This window comes from Peromyscus leucopus, chromosome 14, assembly GCF_004664715.2.
Source record: "Peromyscus leucopus breed LL Stock chromosome 14, UCI_PerLeu_2.1, whole genome shotgun sequence".
In the NCBI taxonomy this organism is placed as follows: domain Eukaryota; kingdom Metazoa; phylum Chordata; class Mammalia; order Rodentia; family Cricetidae; genus Peromyscus; species Peromyscus leucopus.
The window spans coordinates 72181835-72197818 of NC_051075.1; the positions used below are offsets into that span (position 1 = coordinate 72181835).

General features: G+C 51.4%; 1 protein-coding gene across 1 annotated transcript in view; it reads left to right on the plus strand.

Moving 5' to 3' along the window:
- The first annotated feature begins 274 nt into the window (after nucleotides 1–274).
- Nucleotides 275–15984, plus strand: part of C14H14orf132 (chromosome 14 C14orf132 homolog) — a 38686-nt gene continuing 22976 nt past the window's right edge. The window contains exon 1 of the mRNA XM_028882071.2: nucleotides 275–1016. Within this exon, the coding sequence (XP_028737904.1) occupies nucleotides 630–1016 (387 nt within the window). The 5' untranslated portion in view covers nucleotides 275–629. The remainder of the gene's footprint in view (nucleotides 1017–15984) is intronic.

Sequence of the window (15984 nt, forward strand, 5' to 3'; positions counted from 1 at the left end):
GGGAGGTGAGAAGGGAGAAAAAGAAAGGAGAGAGGAGAGAGAGATGTTGGCGGGGTGGACACACTCCCACAGAACCCACTGGGCATCTCTGTGGCTCCCTGCTTTGCAGCTACGACACCTGTGTGGCTTGGGCTACCTTTCTGAGGTAAGACATTTTAGGAGAGCCACAGGCTCTGTCTGCAGGTTGTGTATGTCATCCTGGAAGGACATTCACTCCACGGTCTCCGCTAAGGGACAATGGTCGTGCTACAGCTCACCCTGTGGTGACACATGCCACGGTCTTATTTAATTCCTAGGTTCTGTTTACTCCCGTTATACAAATGAGAATACCCAGGCTCAAACAAACACTGATTTACCCAAGCCACACAATACAGAAAAGCCATACTTCCCGCTTTGTTCTGCCCAATTCAAGAGCCAAGCACTCCGGGAGTCTGGGCACAGGGTTGCCACTGAAAGCCCGGGTCTATCTACTCCTGGTCACCCCATCACTCGGCCAAGCCCAGGAAGACTGGAGTCAAGTGCCCTAGGAAGGGCGCCAACGACGCTGGATTTGGGCTGGAGGCTGGCTCACCAACCCCGCTGGCCCACCGCAGGCCTCAGTTTCCCCATTTGGCCAAGGCAGAGAGCGGATGGCGAGAAATCAGGGGTCCTGCTCGGCCCGCCCCCGGGGGTGGGGCTGGGAGTGGTCACGTGGAGGGGCGCCGCGCCCGGGGTCTCCCGCCCACTCGGCGTCGGGAGCCGGAGCCCGGAGCCGCCAGCTAGGACGCCGCGAGGGCTGGAAAGGCGCCGCCACGCCGGGGCTGCTGAGGTCACGGTCACCGGGGCCTGAGGGCACCTGCTCGCTCCTCCGCCCGCTCCCTGAAAGCTGTGCGGGTGGCTGGACCCGCAGCGGCGACGCCGACGACAGCAGCAGCAGCAGCAGCAGCAGCAGCAGCAGCGAGGACTGGAGCGCGGGCAGCCACAGCAGCAGCCACGCCAGCAGCGACACCATGGATCTGTCTTTTATGGCCGCTCAGGTAACCCGGAATCTTCCCCATGCTCCCAGGGTCTCCAAGTTTGCAGGACCCCAGCCTCGCTGTCCTCCTCGGTGCGGCTCTAGCGTCCCTGGCCAGGTTCTTTGTCCCGAGCCCGGCAGTCCCACCTGGTGCACGTACCCGGGGCCCGTAGCTTGACTGTCCCGGGTGAAGTGGCCCGTGTCCCTCGCACACCGAAGATGGAGTGGAGTTGTCTCCACTGAGCACCCCACTTCTGAGCAAGACAGCTCTGAGGAGCCTGGACAGCAGGAGTCGCCCCTCCCTGCCCAACCCCCACTCGCTGTTGGCGGTGGTGCCCCCCGGGCTGGCAGAGGACAAGCTGGAAAGGAGCTGCCCTCCCCACTCTGGTTTTGCTTGGTGCTGGCACTTTGTCACTTGTTGGTGTCCTCGGGGCATCCCCCTTTCTCTCCACTGTGGGTGGGACTTTAGCCCCTACCGCTCAGGGAGGCAGCGGTAGGGCTTTGTGACAGAGATGGATGGTTTAATCCGTTTTTGCTTTGTGCCGGATTGGAGCAGGAGACCACTACCCTTCTCTCCACACAAAACAGGCTCCTCCTGGCAGACATACGGATGACCTCTTGGCGCTCTGCCTGGTCTCCGCGGCAGGAGAATGCCTCGGAGTTGTGATCTTAGGTGTGGATTCTCTTGAGCCAGAACAAAGACACACGCCCTTTTCTGGGGGTTGTGCGTAGCCCTTGAGAAGACCCGGAGCTGACCATAGTGAGGCTACGTCTGGCTGGACACAAGTCCCAGCCTACAAGTCAGACATTCCACCTTCTATGGTTGTGTTGGGAGCGCAGGGGCAGGGAAGCCAACCCTGTTGTCTCCTGGGTGTGTGCCCAGGGCCCCAATCCCTGCTGCTTGTCTTCGGGAGTGACGTTTGAAGGGACACTTTGCTTTCTCCAAACTTCACCCGTGTGGTGGAAGTCTGTTTAAAATGTAACTTCAAAAGCCAGACTGGATGTAGAGGGTTGTTCCCAAATGGGAGCATCAAATGGCACAAAGTCCCCAGGCTGGCTCTGGGTGATCAGGACCCAGAGTGGAGAATGGTTCAGTTAAGCAAATGAACCCTAACTCTAACAATTCCTACAACCTGCCCTTCTTTGCTGATGACCCACCTCGTATTTTACCCGTATGTAAATAAGGTCATGTGGAAAACAGTCACTTCCACTGAAGATGGAGGTGTGTTTAGCTGAGCTGTAACTGAAGTGAGGAGAGAAACTCACATCCTCTCGGCATCCCACAGAAGCTGGTGTTTCCATGGTTACAAGATAAATTGATCGTTACTAACTAACCTTTGGGGCTGGCTAGAGCATCCACGGTTGCTATGGTGACTCGACAGTACCAACAGGGCTTTTCTGCACCTGTGGGCAGAGCCTGAGGGAGTCAGTTTGTTGTGGTGGTGGTGTGTCAGTGGGGTTTTGTTGGTTTTGTTTTATAATTCACATTTCTCTTGGTCAGTTTGTTTGTGCCAACAGATGGCATTGATTACATGCTCAGCACCCTGCTAGCTGAAGGGAACAGAAATGTGAATAGGCACACCAATGGAAGACACGCTAAGGTTTGTTGAGGACCTACTGTGTGTGAACGCTTGCAAGTCCTATTAGCCTGGAGTTCTATAGGTCAGCATGCCAGATGTCAGGAATAATTTACCTAAGGGCATGCAGTTCATGTGGGAGGGAGCTGGTTTTTTTGAACCTAGACTCCTAGACCCCTAGGCTCTGCAGAGATTCTGGGTTTTCCCCCCCATGTGACTTCACCCTAGGGACACATTCCAAGATGGCTTATCTGTCCCCTCCCTCTGGAGGTGCTGGCACTATGGTGTCTCCTGCACAGCATGGCCTTGGTTGTGCTCAGTATTGCTTCCTACCATAGATCTGTCTCACTGTCTCCATAGGATGAGAATCGCTACTTTAAAAAAAAAAAAATCTGAAGGACCTAGCAGTGTGTGGGGAGTGAGCACTCAGCCTCTGTACACCTCTGTATGTATCTATCTGTGCGTGTGTGTGTGTGTGTGTGTGTGTGTGTGTGTGTGTGTGTGTGTGCATGCGCATGTGTGCGTGCAGTCCCTGCTTCCTGTCTCCAGTTTTGTCTGGCAGTGAGCACCTGCAGAGATATGATGGCACTCCATTTACTTCTTCAGCACCCTTGTCATGGACCCTGTTAAGCACTAGGACAGGAGAGCTGAGAGACAGAGTTGGATGGGACCTAGATCCTTTCTCTGGGTGCTTACAGGTCAGACCAGGACCCAGCAAGAGATCAAGTACTAGTCCCAGCATGGAACTAGCACACAGTAGTTCTTCAACAAGATTGGATGAGGGTGAGATGAGATGTGTACTCATGAAAAGACACTCAGATGAACAGAGAGCGAATGCAAGATGTACACCATCACCAGGACTTGGAGAAGGAGGCAGTGGACATGTTAGGATGACGGGCAGATGGTCCCGAACAAGCCTGGGAATGAGCCTTCTCGAGAAAGCAGTGTGGAGGTAGTGGGGCCTGTGACATATTCAGAGCCCTTCAGAGAGCTAGAGGTCAGGAGACACAGTGGGTTTGAGAGCAAGAGGTCAGAACCAGGGTACAGAAGGTGTTGACTGGCAGATGAGAAGTCGGAGCTGAATCAGAGCACTGGGAGCCATTGTGTTCTTCAGCACAGAAATGGCATATATGCCTGGGGAAAGAAACCCTCTTCCCCCTGGGGAATGGAAGCTGGAGGAATGGGCGGAGTCAGGAGTGTATTCACTGATGAAGGGAATGAGACCAGATCCTACTCCAGATCTGGGCTTCCTGCCTTCAAGTGTAGCCAATACTCAACAGGATTCCTTTCAGTATCTTAACATGATTCAGAGCATGTAAGCCTTTGGAAGAGTTTGGGACTGCAAAAAATAAGTGTGGAGATGACACTCCATCAGCTGTGCAGCGTGGACATGTTACCCTGATGTAGGGGTGTGCCCTTCATGCTCCATAGGAGGCCGAGAGAGAATATAGGAGAGGCTCAGCCTCAAAGGTTTAAGATAGAGCCCCTGGACCGCAGCCTGGGTCACCTGACCACCTTGGGAATATCCCACACAGTCCCTTACAATCCCTGGATCCTGGAAGCTTTGGAGATTGTGAACGTGTGGGACATCCATTTCTCTGTAGCCAATGATGACCAGATGGGCAGGGCCACCAGGACTCCAGGACTGGGTGAGAGGGAGGGTCACAGGTCTCTAGGATTGAGCCCAGATTCTTGCACTCAAAGATGGCTACCACCCATTCTTTCTCCTCGGGAGCCCCATTCTGCGTTCCTTACTGTCAAACCTGGGCCGCCATAGTGACTTTCAAGACCCAGAACATGTTGGTGACACTTAGGAACTTCTGAGACTGAGTCCTGAGAAACAACCTGGGACCAGTGTACATCTGCTGTAGGGGAAGCCAGTGTCATGCAGAAGGCCTGATATTGCTGGGACCTTTGCATTAGAGGAAGGGTTCTGCTGAGTGCAGAGCTGGCGCTCATTCCCGTAGGGTTTGTGACCACGAACACACCTTCCCGTACACTTTGGATCAAGCATGTAGAAGGTGTCAGCCATGCTTCTATCTTGGACTGTCTCTAAAGTGACTAGTGTCTGTCCGGTATTAGTCAATTTTTCCTGACCTTAGGGTCCTCCTGGGGGCTTTAGAAGTTCCATTACCCTTGCCTCCAGTTCCACCCCAGTACCCCGATCACAGTAGTACTTCCAGTGTCCTTCAAGGCAGAGGCCTGGAATACACACTCAGCCAGCAGCGTCCCCTCCCTGCCCTTGCTTGAAGCATGTCCTCGGCTCTGTGGCCAGTCTTAGGTCATAAAAAGGCATGGGGCCATGGAAATTACCAAACACAATACTGATGTCACAGCTTAAAATGTTTAAGCCAAGAACTTGCTCCAAATCTGAGAGCCCCCTTCCTGTAGATTCTGCCTGTCGCAGGGGCTGATGGGTAATTCGGTTCTTCCCATTGTTCAGACTGGGAGGAAACAGATAGCCTGGGGGCACAGCTACCTCGTCCACGAACAGGGGAGTGGAGCCCCCAGAAGTGGAAGTGCAATGAGCCCTTCTAGAATCAGCCTCAGGGAATCCCCCATTTTCTCAGATATACAAGACCTTAGGTTTTTATGCCCGTGGTTTAAGCAAGTCCTTAAATGAGCAGAAAGCCAGTTCAAACTGGAATTTCTTCTCCTACACCTCTGAAGCCAGAGGTCCACACACAGGTGTCCCGATCACGGAAGGCCTGGAAAGAGGTGACTACATGGCACCTCCCCATTTGTGCTGGGTCCTCCTATGGGCCCCAGCCTGGTGGGCTGAGGGCCACCCTAGAACCTTGCCGTAATCCCGTCTGCACAGAGACAGGGGTTCTCTTTGCAACTGAGAAAGCTGCTGGGGTTAGGACTTCAGTATCCTTGAGGGGACACAGCCCAACTGACAGCCAGATCTGGAGACCCCCACCTTAGCGAGTCCGGTGGGCAGACTCCTCTCCTAATCTCAGGTTCTTCAGCTTTGAAATGTTGACACAACACTGCTCATTTTGCTCACTTGGCGGGGGTTTTCCGTGTGTCAAGCCCACAGGGGACTGGAGGGTAAGACAAGGGGTGGCCCCAGACCCCCGGGAGCCCACCAGGAGCACCTTTGATAGGGCTCGACTGGAAGGCTGTGTAGCCGTCGTACACACACAGGGGTGAGGGATGGAGGAACCAGCACGCCATGGTCAGCGTCGTCTTCAACACGGTGGGTCCTGTCCAGTGGGGACTGCTATGCGCCCCGGCAGCGGGGTAGAGGGACGGGTGACGGAGGATTAAAAGATAGCGCTGGGGAGCCTGGGGCCAGTTGGGTGGCCTCGTGGGGTGGAACAGAGTGGTTGAGGGGTTGTGGTATCCTGAAGAGTAGGGGCCTCGTCTGCGGGTGTGACAGACACTGGTCCCCAGGCATACACATAGTCTCAGTCTCTCTCTCTCTCTCTCTCTCTTCTCTCTCTCTCTCTCTCTCTCTCTCTCTCTCTCTCGTGTGTGTGTGTGTGTGTGTGTGTGTGTGTGTGTGTGTGTGTGTGTGTGTAAATGTGGAGGGGCCAGCTGTCGTCAATGGTGGCTGCTTTCCCCAATTGCTTTCTACTTTAGCTTTTAATACAAGGTCTTTCACTGAACCTAGGGTTCACCAGTTCACTAAGGGGACTGGTGTCTAGTGAGCCTCGGGGATCCTTTTGTCTCTAACCCTCCCCAGCACTGGACTGCTAGTGTCTGCCACTGTGCCTGGCTTTTTATGTGGGTTCTGAGTCTCAAACTCAGGTCCTTGTGCTTGCTGTGTGAGCCCTTCACCTCCTGCACCAACTCCCCAGCCTCCAGATTAGATTTTTAAATGCTAATGAATTAGAAATCTGTACCATACTGACCAGCCGCAGCACGGGCTGCTTAGTTACTGTTGATTCTTCGGGTTGCTAAGAAATCAGGAGTTGTCTAAACGGCTCAGTTTTGTGGGACAAATTCAAGGACTCTGCTCGGTAGTTTGTATCTGCTGCAGTGGCCTCCGTGCAACATCTAGGCTCCAGCTCATGGCTTCTTCACAGGTATTTCTGTCGCCTCCCCACATGGCCACTCTCTATATGATGCTCCCTTTACAGGATTTGCTTTTAGCAGCTTGGGCCTCCCAGCACAGAGTCCTCAGTCTGCCCACTCCCTGTGGAGCACTGGTTCCCCTAACATGAGAGTTCAGGGGTCCCAGGTGGAGGCTTCAGGCTCCTAGGACCTAGCCTCAGATGTCCTACCGTGTCTGCAACACTGCATCCTCCTGGTTGAGAAAGCTCTGAGGCAGTCTAGATGCAGAGGAGTGGACCAGACCACCATTAGCCATGTGGGTTGATCTGCATATCCAGGAGGGTGGGAAGGCATGGACCATGGCATCCTTGGAGATTGGTGACTGCATTGAGTCACATAGGACAGGAGTGTGGGCTGGGTTTGTCCCGGAGCTCCAGTGGGTTTTCAAAGCCTTGTATCTCACCAATCGTAGGCGAGAGGATAATTACTCTGATCTAGGTGGTGATTATGTTAGGTGAGACATGTGCATAATTGACCATTTCAGACCTGACAACTTGTATGACTTGACCTCATGGCAGAGGAGACTGAGAAGGCCTTCTGTGTCTGGGGAGATGAGATTACCCCTCATCTTCCTTCAGCCCACCCCTCAGAACTTGGCAGGTGGGAAGGCACCTGGAACAGAGTACTAACCCTGGCCTGTTTCTGGGAGACACGACAAGGTCTAACCACTGCTGGCATATTTCCTGCCTGCCCATTTTGCCTTCTTTCACCTCCAGGGCCTTGGAAGACTCGCAGTAAATTTGCTTTTTATTTTATTTTTTTTCACAAAGAGGGAGAACCACAGAAGACTTTAGTCATATGAGTCACATGACTCTATTTTCTCTTTAAAACAGAGGTCTTTTTTTGTATTGTACAAAGGAGCCTATGGGATCATTCCAACGGATCTGTAAGAAATTAGCAGACATTTCTTGTCCAGAGAAACACCACTGCTCAAAAAAATAGGCCCCTGGAGAGCCAGGCAATCTTCTATTTAGTCCATTGACGGCCGGGTGGAGGGGTGTCTCTGCAGGTGTCAGAAACGAACTGAGAATAAAAACTCGGTTTGGATTGACTTCATCAACCTGGATCGTACCCGAGGGAGTCCGATGCCAGGCGGTTCGTTGTCAGCATATCTTTTTAAAGAGTTATTTATTTATTATGTATACAGTGTTCTGCCTGCACACCAGAAGAGGACAACAGATCTCATTACAGATGGTTGCGAGCCATCGTGTGGTTCCTGGGAATTGAACTCAGGACCTCTGGAAGAACAGCCTGTGCTCTTAACCTCTGTGCCATCTCTCCAGCCCAGCACATTTTTCTTTATAAATTGTTTATTTACTCTACCTTTTTGACAGTGCTGGGGATGAACCCTAGGACCACATGTGTGCTTAGCAAGCGCTCTACTGTTGAGCTGGGCTCTGGTCCCCGTTGTCAGCATATTTAAAACACCATTGGGGGAACAGTTTCCGGGCAACAATCATTCCACTTCCAAGTGCCCAATAAATCTTAAGGTGCAGCTACACAGAAACTCCTTGGCAGAGTACATGTGAACCTGAGGGTGGGCCCTATAGCTACTCTAGTGTGGTCTCTGACTAGGATAGCATAGAAGTCAGCAGGCCATAAAAATACATGTGATGTTACCCTGCAGATGGATTCTAGTAACTGCGAGCTAAAGCTGAAGGTCTAGGGAAGGAGAATCTGGGTTATACATTCTGGGGGATTTGGAAGGAGAGTCTGGGTTACACATTCTGGGGGATTTGGGTGTGGTCTGCCTCCACAGATAGCAAAAAGGTCACCACCAGGTCATTAACTATATCCACTTCCAGCCTTCTGGGTGGAACCAGTCAACTCCTCCTTTGAGGAGAGGCCCTGAGTCTTCAACATACCTGATACCCTAGTGCTCTGTTGGCACAAGGACTTCTGTGCCAACCACAGCCCACATTTTCTTAAAGCAAGAATTATCATGAAAGTACGAATTATCTATTATCTCAGATGGTTCTAGCCAGAGGGCCTGTCTTCTTCAAATTCTCACTGGAAAGACCTAGTAAGTACGTGGACGTTCTCCTCAGGCCTCAGAGGAGGCTGTGGTGCCGTTTCTTCGGGAATGTAATGAACAGTTAACAAAGGCATCAACATCGCAGACACTTTCCTAGATCAAATTTCTAGGTAGAATTTTAAAACCTAGGACTTCCCGGAGCCCAGAGAACAGGTACGGGGGTGCGTATCTCCAGGTAAATGCTGCTCATGTAACAGTTTCCATGTGCTCTGCCTTGCTTCGGGGCCAAACTCCAACTCCTGTCACAAGAGTGGGAGACCCATAGATGCACCTTCCCTGCCCATTCTGTCTCCCTGGGGTGTGTGTGTATGTCATAAACCATACTGCATTATTGTGTGTATGTTATACACCATACTACATTATTGTGTGTATGTCATAAACCATACTACATTATTGTGTGTATGTCATACACCATACTACATTATTGTGTGTACGTTATACACCATACTACATTATTGTGTGTATGTTATACACCATACTACATTATTGTGTGTATGTCATACACCATACTACATTAGTGTGTGTATGTCATAAACCATACTACATTAGTGTGTGTATGTCATAAACCATACTGCATTATTGTGTGTATGTTATACACCATGCTACATTGTTGTGTGTATGTCATACACCATACTACATTGTTGTGTGTATGTCATAAACCATACTACATTATTGTGTGTATGTTATACACCATACTACATTAGTGTGTGTATGTTGGTTCTCTTCCATTTATTAAGTACTAAGGGGGAATCTCGTGTGTCTCCCCCATGCATTAGTGACCACTGCTGTCTCTCTCTCATTTGTGTAGTCTCCTTTCTTTGGGGCATCATTTCCTTTCTGCCTGGAAGGGCTTTGACATGTCTAGTGCTGCTGAATTGCTGGATGGATCCTTTCAGCTTTTGTAGGTCTGGACAGTCTAAGTTGGTGGTTCGGTTAAAAATACGGCTTCCGCTTCTCGCTTCTGTTGTTTCCAGAGAAAATCCTATGCTATCTCTGTTTTGTTCCTCTAAGTATAGTGTCTCCTTTCCCCTCTGGCTGCTTTTAAGATTTTATCCTTCTCTCTGATTTTGAGCAGTGTGGTGAAGCTTGACCTTTGTGCAGTTCTATTCATGTTTCTAGTGTTTGGCATTTCCAGATGTGTGTGCGGGAAGCTGGAGAGGTGGTTCAGCAGTTAAGAGTGTGTGTTGCTCTTCCAGGGGACCCCAGTTTGGTGCCTAGCACCCACATCTGGCCACTCATAACTCCCCATAACTCCAGATCTGATGCTTCCTTCTGGCCTCTGTGGGTATTGCAATCATATGTGCATATACCACATGTGTGTGCATATACCAGCCCACATACATGTACACATCATCAAAAATAAAATAAGTCTGAAAAAAAATGCACATGTGGGTTAATAGTTTCATCACATTTGGAAACTTTTCTGGCATTAATTCTTTGTGGATTTTTTTTTTCTGTACCTTCTTCTTGCCTTTCAGACTCTTTCTGCCTGCATTAGGTGGCCTCAAACTGTCTCACAGCCCGTTGTTCTTGTTCTCTGTTCTTTTTCTCGATGTTTCATTTGAGTAGCTGTCATGGACGCCTCTTCAGGATCACCGCCATTTTCTTCCGCCATTTTTACATGAGTGGCAAGCCCATCCAGAGTATTACTATTCTGGAGGTTGTGGGTGTTGTCTCTAAACACTTGTGTCTTTTGAAAATTAACTTGTATTTTCTTAACATGTTTGGTGCTTGCTTAAGCCTCTTAAAAACCAAGTGAAGCACAGGCGTAAGACCTGTTTTAAATGTCCTCTCACACTGATTCTTAGTCTTTGGGATGTGTCTGGGTGATGCCCTCACCTCCTAGCTTGGCTTGTACCTCCTTGTCTGTGTGGTCATTCTTGGTCAGATGTCAAACACTATGAACTTTCTCTCCCTCCCCTCCCCTCTCCTCCTCCTCGTCCTCGTCCTCGTCCTCCTCCTCCTCCTCCTCCTCCTCCTCCTCCTCCTCCTCCTCTTCTTCTTCTTCTTCTTCTTCTCTCTCTCTCTCTCTCTCTCTCTCTCTCTTTCTTTCTTTTTTAAGGCAGGGTTTTTCTTTGTAGTCCTGGATGTCCTGGAACTCATTCTAAAGACCACACTGGCCTTGGCCTCTGACATCCACCTGCCTCTGCCTCCCCTAGTGCTGGGATTAAAGGTGAACACCACCACACCTGGCTAAGCACTGTGCCTTTCACTTCATTGCATGATAGGTATTTCTGTATTCTCTAAATATTCTTCATCGTTATTCTGGATGAAGACCACTCATTTGGGAGCAGCTTGGACTCTTCAGGGATTTATGATTGGCTAGGCATTGCAAATGCCATATTTATCTGACGGTGACGATTGTGGCTGTAGCGGGGTGGACCCATTCTCCTTGCTGCCCTGTGAATTATGAGATCCCCAAAGTGGCCGATGGGAAGAAACAGGAGTGGTGGTTTTGTGTGGGCACGAGGCACTGCTCACTGCCATCCCTTTGGTTGACTCTGTCTCAGCAGCACATGCATCTCCATGACTCACCAGCCACAGTCTGTGGGGACTGTGAGCGCCCTCTGCAGGCCTCCAGGGTTCACCATGCTCTCTCCGTACTCAAGCTTGACATTCAAGTCCTGAAAACTGTTTTCATATACTGATCTTGTTTTTTTCCAGTTGAGTGAGTGAATTCCAGTCCCAATAACTCCATCTGGGCTCAAAGCAGAATTTCTTAAGCCTGTGTTTTTAGCATCCGTATTTCTGCCCATCTTTTCTCCCATTGTGGTAAAGAAATGTACACTGGATCCATTCTAGAACCTTGGACATGAACTTCTCTTTCCAAGGGCAATACAACTCAAGAGCTCAGATCACTACACTGGACACAAGGGTCTGATGCTCGAGCTAAATCCTTGTGCAGATTGCCTGCCCTGGCCGCTTGGGTTCTTCTGTGTATGTGTCCCATGACAAGACATTCCAGAAGAGGCTGAGGGAGCTGTTGTCTGGTCCCAATGTTGAGGCTATACCAGGAAACCAGGAGGGGTGCTTCCCAGTGACAGAGCTGGGTGTGGATCTGCTTTGGGAGGGGTGGTTTCCATGTTAGTGGGGCCAAACTTTCCTAGAACTGGCAATCCTCCTGCCTCCACATTCCAAAAGAAACCCGGCTAAACCTGGGTTTCTTTAGGCTTCGGTCTCAACATCAGGACCACAGGAAGCCCCTTGGAAAGAAGAGGGCAAAGGAGGGGAGCAGATGCTGCAGACTGAGCGTGGCTGCCTCCCACTCAGCCTGTCCCCTGCAGGTCCCACGAGGAAACCCCATCTGTAGCCTCAACCCGCAGCTCTGGAAGCTGATTAGAAATGCATTAAGACCAGGCTTCTGTGCCAAGGGAGGCCTGAGAGGTGACTAATGTGTTCTCTCATCCTCCACCCTCCGCTGTTCGCCCTGCCACAGCGGCACCACTTTAGCGGCTGCCTGACTTCCTGCCCTTCCTTCTCCCTCCTGTGGAAATTCATCAGGCCCTGCTGTGCCAATCAGTCAACATGGCAAGCCATGAGCCATGCAGATGGCAGTCGGGAGAGTGATGAGGAGCCAGGACCAGCTTCGCTAGCCCTCATCCCTTTTGCTGTCGCTCACCCCATCTCAGAGCACAAGTGACATAAAAAAACATCATCAGGGAGGCAGGAACCCCGCTGAGGTGGAAGAAGCAGGGACAGATAACAGAGATGGCACCCCCAAAGGACAAGTCACTCCCAAGGGGCAAGCTAGTGAGCACCCCCATATGAGAGAGAGAGAGAGAAAAACACACGCATGCACGCACGCACGCACGCACGCACACTCAAAGGCTTTAAGATGGTACCCAGAGTCATGCAGGCAGGGAAAGAGCTAAGCTATGGCTTTTTAAAAAACAAGAGTAACAGCTGGTCGATTGCAGAGTGCTGGAAGGACTTCTGAGACTCAGACACATGTGTTATTCTGTCACGATCCTCTTCAGGTCCGGACTCTATGTGCGCAGAATGGACCGTGGCCGAGGGAGTTGTCAAGGCTCGGGTGAACTGGGGTCAAAACTGGAAGGAAGGGACACCATGTCCTTCCACACAGCCCTCCTCCCTCCTGCACCCCACAGTTCTGTCCAGTCCTCAGTCTGAGCCACCCTGCTTGATGCTCCCTGACAGCAAAGACCTTCATTTCATATGTACCACACTGGCTGTGCCCCAGCCCAGGGCCAGACCCAGTAAATATTTAATGATGAAGTAAGGTCCGCACAGAGGTCAATAAAAGCAGAGTGCTAAGAAGCAGGCCACATCCCTGTGAACCTAGAAGGCCAGCACTCCCTACCAGCACAAAGTGTCCCACTCTGTCCCTCAAACTCCACCCTCCTAGTACCCCTGGTCCCCTGCAGGGTACCCATCTTGTGCTAGGTCCTGGCACATTCGGCTTTCCGTTTAACCTTTCGTTAGAACCTCTGATGCACCAGGTGGTGTACACCTGGGGTGCTTCTCAGCTTATTGAGGAGAAAAGAGCCGGAAGGGTGGAGACGCCTGCCCTGGGGCCATGCAGCACACAGGCTCTGGGGATGCATTTGAAGAAAGGGCTGACCCTCAGAACCTCCATACTTGTCTGTCAGGATGGTCACTAGAGTGCACCGTGACCAACAATCACAGCTCACTCAGGACTGGAGAATTTCAGTTCTGAACCCAGGATGGTACCAGCTAAAGTGGGATGCTCCGTCGCCTGCAGAGGCCGTCTGGGGCTTTGGGAGGCCTCAGGGAAGACAGCCCTGCTGCCCCAGAGTTCCATACCCCTGAGCATGTTCCCCTGTGTTCCCTTCACCAGTGAGAGGGAAAGGCTGGAGCTGTTTGCTGAGCTGGTACATCCCCACCTACCTCATTAATCACGCAAGTGCCTGGCAGTTGACCAGTATGGGCTGGGTGCTGTTCTAGGCACTCCTTAATGGCTTCATGCCCTGAGACTTGGTTACCTTCTGTGAGACGTGGCCAAGGATGAGTGCTATCCACTCAGCCCTGTAATCCAGCAACATGTAGAAAGAGATCCAGTCAGTGTTGACTTTGGCCAATTCTGTCAAGAAAGCAACAGAGGGTAAGCGTGACCCTGGCACATCACGGTCCCAGGAGGCCGATGCCGCCAGTCAGGCTGCACACAGCATGAAGCAGGCTCCTCTTCCCCTGCACCTCTTAACATGCCACCTCCCTTCACAGCCCTAGGACACCCCAATCCCAGACAAACCCCAACAGCCATAGGTGGCTTCACAGAGAGAGGAAAATGTCGCTGACTCCCCTCTCTTCAGCCTGTCACCCAGTGTAAGGGAGCACAGCTGTAGGAACACCCCCAGCCGGGTCACACAGCTCACCCCATTGGTCCCCAACAGCCATGGCGAGGAAGTGTGAAAGAAGTGAGGTGTCTAATGAGAGTCAGACAGGGGACGTGTCAGGTGACTTGAGCCGCACCCCCACAGAGCAAATGCAGCGTTTTCCCTTTCCACATGTATCTGCCTCCCTCTGTGAGACCCTCCGGTCAGTGAGCAAACATCAGTACCTCTCTAACCCCAGGGGCCTGGCACCTTGAACATGGAGTCAGAAACCTGGGTGTGAATTCTAACAAGCCATTTCATCATCATAGAGTGCTGGTCAGATCTCCCGTCCAGAATCAGTTCTTACGTCATCAAGGACAAGTAGCCCACCGTGTCCGCATCTCCAGTGATGGGGGACTCACTACCTCTCAAAACAGCGACTTCAGCCATGCTGGTCCTTCCGCTGGGCTGACGGGAAGTCCCTGAGTCGATCGCTGTGTGCTTGTCCACGCGGCGCAGTGAGGGGATTTGTGGTCAGTTACGAGAGGCCTCGGGATGCTGCAGCCTAAATATAGTCGCGTGACACCCACACGTGCCTGGCGAGTTGGCTGATTTACTGTGACCTTCTCGTCTGGAGCCAGCAGTTTCCTCCCCTTCCCACTGCCTGTCATCCTAGGTGGCAAATCTTTTCATCTCACGCATGGCAGCCTGTCCCCCAGAGCCTTGGAGAGTGCCGACCATGGGAAACAAGTCCAAGTCCCAGGCTCTGCCGCGTGTCACTTGGGTCCAGGTGCTGAGCCTCAGTTTCTTTGTTCAGCAGGAACAATGGTCCCTAGCACACGGGTTGGACGAGAGAAGCAGGTGAGACGGTGGGTGTGAAAGCACAGGCTTGCCCGGCATGCTCAAGGCTCTGCTCTCTAGCACTAGCATAAAAAACCAAAAACTGAAAAACCTAGAAGAGGAAAAATAACCAGCCCCACAGGGCTGTACAGATGCTGGTAGGTGTGACGCTTGAGCAGTGTCCCTGGATCTCCCTCTGTGTCACCTCCTTTCATGGCTTTATGAATGAACACTGGGATTGCACCCCAGCCTCTGAGCATGCGGGCCCTGCATTGACCGCCGAGCTGTATCCCCAGCTTTATAAATATCACCCTGTGTTTGTATAAAGCAGTTTTCTTAGAACATGATTCTCTCAGAAAACCCATCCCTCTTTGAGTCTCGCCCTGATAACCCTCATTCATGTGGGCTGTGGGAGCCAAATTTTGCCCCGTGCGGGGCTGAGCCTCTGGCTTATTCTATGACCCTCTATTCCTTCCTGCGGCCTCTGTTCAGGCAGGTCTTCCTGAGGTATTGGTGCAGTAGGTATTTTTGAACCTTAGCACAAATATGTCAAGGACTGAGATGAGCCTGAGACTTTACCCTGCCTGCATAACTGGAGAGATGCTGAGGAGAGACCCCAGATGCCTGGCTTGAAATGGAAGGCCTTTCTTAGTCACTGGAATCGGTAGCTGGGGCTCATGTTCACGTCTGCAAGTTCTCTGGAGGTGTGCAGAGTGTTGTAAGGGGTCTGCATAGCAAGCTTAGGGACTCCACCCATGGCTGCAAACCCGCCCTTGACTTATTCATTGAGGAGGGGTTCTCAATCAAACTCAGACAGAGCTCGTCAGTGTGGCTAGTCTTACTAGCCAGCTTGACCAGAGGATCCACCTTCTGAGGTGGCATTACAGGTGGGTCCCCATTCCCACTGTATGTGGGTTCTGGGGATTTGAACTCCGGTCCTCACACTTGCAGGGCAAGTGCCTTAACCACAGAGCCATCTCTCCAGCCTGACTGCATTGTCTTTTAAGTGGCACTCATTAGTCACTGTGTGACCACTGGAACAGATGATGCCTTTAAGACCTGGAGATTTAGAAGAAATAACTGCTTGACCAGAAATTTTCTCATATCCCAGGGAATAATCATTCTAACCATCTTCTCCTCTCTTAGTCACACACACCACCCTAAGGAGGCTCTAATCGGGTT